Raw genomic sequence first — 7780 nt, 5'->3', positions numbered from 1 at the left:
TTATCCCCCCTCACCAGACATAAGGCATGAGATACGGACCAAACAAAGCATGCAGGACATGACAGAGTGTGTCCTCTAGAGGAAATACTCCACACCCATCAATATGTCAGCCTTGCATTACACGTCTGATGGATTTATTAAGCCATCGATTGATTATTGACTGGAATAACTCTCAAGGTCATCTTGTAGGAGCTGCCAGTATCCCTGCTTAAGAGTGTACAGTATGAGGCTAATGTCAGTGTTGTTTCCTGTTCCTCTAAGGTGCAAGAGTGCAGATTTCACTGCCTCCTGAGGTCAAAACGACCATAATAAATCTAAGAGGGGTTATCAGGAGCTGCTGATCAATACCGTGTATGGAAGCTCAGGACTGCCAATACTAAAATAAAATCATTTCGTCGAATGATTAGAAAGAAAGATAGATGATAGAAAATGTATTTCCCATTTTTAATATTTTCTGCCATTGTGCACTGTGATACATTAGCTCTGCAGCAGACATTTGTGATGGATATTTTGTCTAATTGGTTAGTTTACTTCTCACTGATGATGATGACTGAGTGAAGATGCGACCTCATTATTTATGTCAACTACAGGCTGATGTAAGCTGTGCCAGAAATCTGCCCATGTTGTTTCTATCTCTTGGTCATTCATAGATTTTCAAAGTAATGGATTATATTTAACTCCCCTATATTAATAATAATGACACTTAATTTGTACAGTACTTTTACAAAGCAAGTTTAAAAAGTGTTTAACAGATAAATGCAATGGCATGATAAATATGCTCAAGAGCCCATAAAATACATAATAAATATTTATTTTACGAGATTAAGTATATTGAACATTTCAAAAATAAATCTAGAATAAAAAACCCCAAATGATATTGATTTTAAAACTAATATAAAATGTAAAAAAATACAATAGAAAAAGGCATTAATCTGTAGGATTAGTCGATAATGAAAACTGCAGAGAGCACAAAAGCCTCAAACTGCATGTCTTTAATTAGCAGAGGCACGCACACATAGAGCTCTCCACAATCACAAACCAACTTTCATGTATTTTGCTTCTTTTACTTCTCTAGTATTTTGCATCTATAACATGATCTACTGAAACGTAATTCAGGATACAGGAAATAGGATACAGCTATGAATGTGACTCAGGCAGGTCTGAAGCGTGTTAGATTAATGTCTGAATCTTACAATAATGTCTATCAGGTGTCACTGAATGTATTCAGGATTTCGCAGAAACATCAGTACTGATGTTCCTATTGTTGTCCACAGCTGGCTGTGTGTCACAGCTGGCTGCAGCATCACACAGCAGCTGAAATGAGTGTGTCTCCAAACTGAGAAAGAGGCTGTGTGCATTTACGCACATGGCACAGCAGTGGTAACTTAACTAACTAACATTAACACTGGATTGATCAGGATCTGGCGGTAATTAATATTCTGTGTTCTGCTACACATCTACACAGATCAGCTGTTACACACAGATTCCAGGTTTATACAGTGGAGTTGTTTGTAATAAAGCAGACCCTTACTGTATGGATGAATCCTGAGCTCCATCTAAGCAGTCAGGACATTTTTTATTTTTAAGTAGCTGAAAGTCCGAGATAAGCTTCCCACCCCATACCCACTTAATCCCCCTCAATGTCTGACTGAAGATTTTGCCCTTGATATCATTCAATATCAATTCAATATCATTCAAGCCTCACAAGCTTGAAGATTTAAAGAGAGCGAGAGAGACAGAGAGAGAGAGAGAATGAGTGAGCAGTGAGTGTGTGCGCAGTTAACATCAACTATCTGAAGATGCTAATAACTCCATCCTAATTGTATGTGGTTATTAGCACTGGTCTTTGTGAATTATACTGTTGTTGCAACGAGACTTATTTGCATAGAAAGGGGCCAATTTTGCACTGAATCTTTGAATATTACCTAATTTACAAACATGCAAATGAAACAGGCGCACCATGACGCATTTTTTGCTTGGCAGCGCAGTTTGCACTGCATTTCACCCTTTGTAGGTGCTTTTTAAAAATCTTTTTACACGCTATCTTTTTGTCTCATTTGCACAGGTTTAGTGGCTGCAAAAGCCGTGCAATCCTTTGTAGATTTGACTCATAGTGTAACAGTAGCACAAGTAAGGAAGAATCCTAAAGTCAGGAAAATGACATGAAAATGAAATAACTTGTAGCTACACAGCAACATCCACCTAAAATTTGCTAACTTTATCCACCAGAAGCTAGCAGTCATACCAGACCAAGTAAGGCCGTTGCAGCAAAACACCTGGGTGTAATGAACTGAGCAAGGGGGCGTTTCACTGCTTATGAGTTCAACTTTTTATTTGCTACACAACATGTGTTCTTTCTTCTTTCAAAAGTAACACAGTCTCTCTTTAATGTAGAGTAAATAGTTTAATTTCTTAAAGTATTCTCATTTTGATGAGAGGAGCTTTTCTGAATTAACAAAAGGATATGAGGAAGAAAACAGTTTGCGCTACAGTGGATATAATACAGCAGTGTAATGCAAATTTACATTGTGTAGCCTCACTCTGCTGGTACTGATGTTATGTGTACTTTAGCATTTTAGCGGTGACGTGCTGTTTGCATATTTCTTTCACAGGGGATTTCATGCAAACCTCCCGCTGTTATAAGTACTCTCATGTGGAAAAATCTACAATTCATGCTCATCAGTGTATCTAACACTGTCAAGTTTCAACACACCCACCTCTTATCATTAATGTGCTCCAAACTATAAGGGTTCTCTTGGTCAGTGGGTTTAAGGTAAAAACTGGTGTACATATTGCTCAGAGCTGGGGAACGCATCCCTGTAGCTGTGTGTTTCTGTGTGGGAGGCAGCGGCGATGAGAAGCTGATGGTAAATCGATAATGATGGATCAAAGTGCCGCATGGCTGGAGTCCTACGGTGTCAGGGTGCGGGGAACAACGGTGACTTTTTACACCTCCTCCCTTCTTCTCATTATCCTCTTCTCCTCTCCTCCTACCCCAATTCTCTTTCATCTTGAAATTCCAACTCCTCTCTGTCTTCCCCCACGCTTGGTGGCATTTTACTTGTGCGTCGTGAGTGTGTGTTTGTGTGTGTGACAGAGAGAGGTGACTTGATGCTTTGTGTCACGGTGTCAGGTGGCATCAGCTTGTAGTTGATGGGAAGATAAAATGTAACACAATCGATATCCGAGCACTAAAATTGTTCTCATTTCCCGGAGCCCTCTGCACAACTTGTGTCCACATAGCTGTTGACATGTGGGCACCGTTTGACTTAAAAAGAGAGATGTTATACATAAAATGGAGCTTTTGTATTGCTTTATTGTCTAATGTTGAAGTGCAACAAATGCCTGTTTTAACAAAAATGGACAATTTCACGTTTAACAAATACTGGTGTAAATTTAACCATATCCCTGCTTTTCAGTCCAACTGCTATACTGCTATAACTGCTGGTTGTTCATTGTAACTGTATTTATCTGTTATATTACCATACAAGCAGCACAATCTAATAAATAACCACTTGGTTCTGTTTTCTAGGAGAAAAACATTGGCCGGTCCGCTCCCAGAGTCACCATGGTAGGGATGGCTGTTCTTTGTTAAAGGGTCAAAGTTGCCTCTAACCACTTATACATGATTACTGTGTCTTACTTATGAACCTGTTAATGATAAATAGTGTAATCTGAAGTAAGATTCAGTTCCTGATCAGTGTTTGGAGGCAGCTTATACCTGGAGTGTTAATTGTAGTGCAGTGCCTTATCCCATCGACCTTTATCTATATACCTAACCTTTGTATTTTCCCCTTGACATTTAGCTCTCCCGTCTGTGTGATGAGTATAAGTGTTCAGTCTGGTCTCTGTGCTCTGGTTGTAGGGGTGTAACAGTACGTAAAATCCATGGTTTGGTACAGTTTAGTAAAAAATATCCCATAAGGGGCCACCTGATAGCCTAATGTTTAATCACAATGTCATCAGTTCGATTCCAGCCGTGCACCCCCTCTCCCTGCCCACATTTCCTGTCTCTACAAGGTTGATGCACAAAATAAAAGCAAGAAAATGAAATAAAATGAAATTAAATTAAATTAAATTAAATTAAAATCTTGAAAATGTCCATCAAAGCATGTGCAGCATATTGCATCATCATCAACTTAAAGGATTAGTTTGAGATTGATCGTTTCATCTCCAAGACTGAGAAGAGACTATCAAATTTCATATCCAATGCATTATGTATGGAGCTGGAGCCAGGAGGTGAATAGCCTAGCTTAGCATAAAGACTGGGAGCAGGGGGAAAAAGATAGCCCAACTCTCTATTACAGCTCACTAATTAACATTCAAGTCTCATTTGTTTAATCCGTACACAAACAAAACTATAAAAACGACAGTGCTGGAAGTACTTCTTGATGAACAGACAGGAGCAGTGACTTACTGGAGAATTGTTGTCACCATGAGGCACTAAGTGGAGACACTGCATAGAGATGTTGGGTGCACAGATAAACTGTTATTTGTTAAGAAATAGCTACACTATGTATCTCCCTCCAATTTTACACAGTTATGTACTTGTAGGTCTATCTATTGGCAGTGAGAGTAACTGTCAGGGCAGTGGATGAATAATTTAAGCTACTATGTTTGATTGTTTCTGTTTCTAGACCCAACTTCAGTTTAACAGGTTGGAACACAGTTTCGTCCAGTGTCGCTGTCACTTACTGGAAAATGTCAACACTTCAGATTGATAGCTTTTTCAGCTCTTTTGTGTAACAACCAGGGGAGAGGCTAACCCTAGTAGCACGGCCAAGTTAACAGACAAAAATTGTCCCACTGCCAAAGCTGTCCAGGTAATCTTTACATGCTAAGATGTAGTTCTAATTTGACACTATTAAGCTAATTTGACCACAAAAATTTAGAGAGTTGTATACCAAACAGAACATCCTGTACCAAATGGTTCAGGGTGCATATGCGTACTGTTACACCCCTATCTGGTTCTGTTTAAATTAGTGGTGTTGTAATGTGGGCTCACCTACAAGTAAACATTGTAAAGAGGAGATTCAGTTGCTCTACAGTTTTTGTTTTTCGACTCAAAAGTCCATTGTGTGAGTAGAGTTTGGGCCTAATTAATGAAAAATCTAACCAAACTAGGCCAAACTGTATGTAAATAAGAATATTCTGTACCTCTTGATGTTTGTTGCAGCTGGCCCACATTGTATTTTTTTCATTGTATTGTGCCTTAAAACCCAACTGGTCCCATTTCACTCCTCTGTTCTAATTCCTACCCTTTGAAATGTATGTTTTAAACTGTTTCACTGAAGCTTTTTCTGTGTCGTCCACTTTACTGAAATGAATGTCCTAACCTCTATGGTGTGCGTGGTCTTCGACTCTGTCCGTCTCAGTGGAGAGGAGGGCTGGTCTATAAAGGCATGGATAAAGGCAGTTTTGATGATGTTACTTCTTTTATTTTAAGAAGACATCAGATAAATCTGTGCTTATCCTTGCTTACGATATACGGACCCTCCTCTTCCTCCTCTACCTCTTCCTCGCCCTCCGCCTCCTCTCAAAGGAAGTCTGCTTTTCAACAGCCTGCAAATGGAGTCGGTTGGTATGTCAATCAACTGTTAGGAGAAATGGCTTTTCTATGAGAGCATTATCCCTGCAATGTGACACCAGATGAAAATGCCAAACTGTGACACTGTTTGATTTTCAGGAAAGAATATTACCTCTAAATCCAGTGAGTCACCTCAGCTCTGTAGCGAACGAACAGAATGAAACCAGGTGGGCTCTGTAGGAACATCGAGAGGCACTACTTCAATAAAATGGATCTCTTATTGCCTTTTAACACAGAGGGTCACAATAGTCCACAGTGGGTTCACTGTCTATCACATTTCAAAATGAACTGGATATGAAGTCCATCTCAACCTCCTGCCCTTCTCCATCCCTGCTGAGACTAACATAGTACATTTGTCAAGCTGGAGAGGCAGTGACATGTCAAGTAACTACTTGGCCTTTGGTGTCTTGGGGTGATTGTGAGTTATGAGATAAAGAGCGATACTTACTGGCGATGTGGATAGAAACAGTCTGTACTGGGATTTTATTGCACTTGGAGGAACACAGGAGCTTTGCAGTCTGCAGCTCTAGTGACTCATTAATGCAGGTATCTATGAATGCATAATCATATCTGAGTATTGCAGTGCAGCTATTAATTTCAACCGTTTCAAAACATGTCTTAATTGCTTTCTTCATCAGCAGACATGAGATGTAGATGAACCGACAAGCAAAGCCATTTAGCAATATTCTGTATATGCAGACATTTGGTATACAAATGGTTATATGAAGTGATGGTTATCTAATCTGAACTAAATATGTGTTTAGTTTCTATACTTATAGTTTAACTGTGGTAAACTGGCAGAAACAGCCAGTAACAGTGATAAAGTGATCTAGTGCTCCAAATTTTATGTTTTGTTATATGTTTTATTTTATGTTTTATGTTTTTTAGTAGTGTTTCACACTGCATACTGCTTACAGTTTTTCTGAAGTCAATAACACAATTTACAAACAGGCCTTGTAGTGTTTTTTTGTATGCAACAGGGAATCAGAATTGGTAGACTGTTTGGAGATTCATGGGTGTGGTTGTCATGAACTGAAATTTTACAGATTTAAAATGATTTCATGTTTATTGTATTATGAGTAGCTGTGAGGGACAGATAGACAGCTCAGCTTGGAACTAGAACTTACACTGCACCATTAAACTAGAGGCCAGGACGTCAAATTTAAGTCACTATGTGTAGGATTTGAACGTTTTCTGGCTTTGGTGTCCCACAGTGGAATTATCAAAAGAGACATTGTGGCTGACAGCCTCGACTACCCTCCATCGTTCCCTGATGTATCTGACCCTAACGCCTGTTTGACACCAAAGGCACAGGAGCAAATAGTTTTAGGAAGTAGTGCAAAAAACATAAAGAGCAGCAATAATCTTACAATGCAGCTAACTAGAACTAACAGTCTAGCCCTATATCCTTGTCTTCTCTGATATTCTCCACCATGCTTGAATTTTTTAAAAGTATTTTGGGGTTATTATCATATACGCTTTTGTAAGGGCAATTAATACCCTAAACTCCTAAAGCCACCAGGCCACCCCAAACTTGAGATTTTTACTCAAGAGTAGTATTAAATTCAGGAATTTGAGATGAACAAATTAACTTTTCCAACAGTAAAATTGCTGCTATCATAACTTTGGCCTCCCATTGATGCCAATAAGATGTGCATGATTTAAAGTTCAGTTTTATTGAGAAAATCACAGTAGTGCAGGCTGCTACGGCTCTTGCAGCTGTCTGACAAAGCACAGCTGCTCTCTCCATTGAAAATAATGGCCTACCTCTGCACACTGTGTCACACTCGCGTATTTGATCTGAAAGCTAAGATAAATTGGCTGAAAGCAAAACCTAGACAGCACCAATTTTCACCAGTATTGTCTCATTTTTCTACAAAAAATGCTAAGCCATCAAGAAAATTGAAAGATGCTATAATCACATAACAATTCTACCAACAGTGGCTTTATATTGTTCAGCACTTGGTCTGAATATTCCGGTGCCAGGTAATATGCTGAGTTCAGGAATGTGGAAATGATCTGAAAATCCTTTCAAGTCATTTCAGTCTTCAGCTATTGTACATTGTCTGATGTTGGAGCTAAAAAGTTCCTTGACTTTGTTTTCTATTTTTATCTCACATTCAAGATTTGATTTTTATGCTTTAAGTATTACTTCCAGTAATATTTTATTTTATATTATTGAGACCTTTGGTG

The 7780-nt window shown here is 38.8% G+C and overlaps 1 protein-coding gene and 1 long non-coding RNA gene across 2 annotated transcripts in view; one reads left to right on the top strand and one right to left on the bottom strand.

Moving 5' to 3' along the window:
* The window catches only part of shisa6 (shisa family member 6), a 75187-nt gene that overhangs the window by 41833 nt on the left and 25574 nt on the right, over nucleotides 1-7780 (top strand). Inside the window, exon 5 of the mRNA XM_067576818.1 lies at nucleotides 3533-3571. Within this exon, the coding sequence (XP_067432919.1) occupies nucleotides 3533-3571 (39 nt within the window). The remainder of the gene's footprint in view (nucleotides 1-3532; nucleotides 3572-7780) is intronic.
* On the bottom strand, nucleotides 4691-5906 carry LOC137172402 (uncharacterized). The gene is made up of 3 exons (XR_010924968.1): nucleotides 5700-5906; nucleotides 5483-5562; nucleotides 4691-5392 (listed from the first exon to the last, which is right to left on the bottom strand). It is a non-coding gene; the product is annotated as an uncharacterized lncRNA (long non-coding RNA).

Source organism: Thunnus thynnus, chromosome 20 (genome assembly GCF_963924715.1).
Source record: "Thunnus thynnus chromosome 20, fThuThy2.1, whole genome shotgun sequence".
NCBI classification, from domain to species: Eukaryota; Metazoa; Chordata; class Actinopteri; order Scombriformes; family Scombridae; genus Thunnus; species Thunnus thynnus.
The sequence above is the reverse complement of the archived record's forward strand: the minus strand, read 5'-3'. Positions and strand labels throughout refer to the sequence as shown.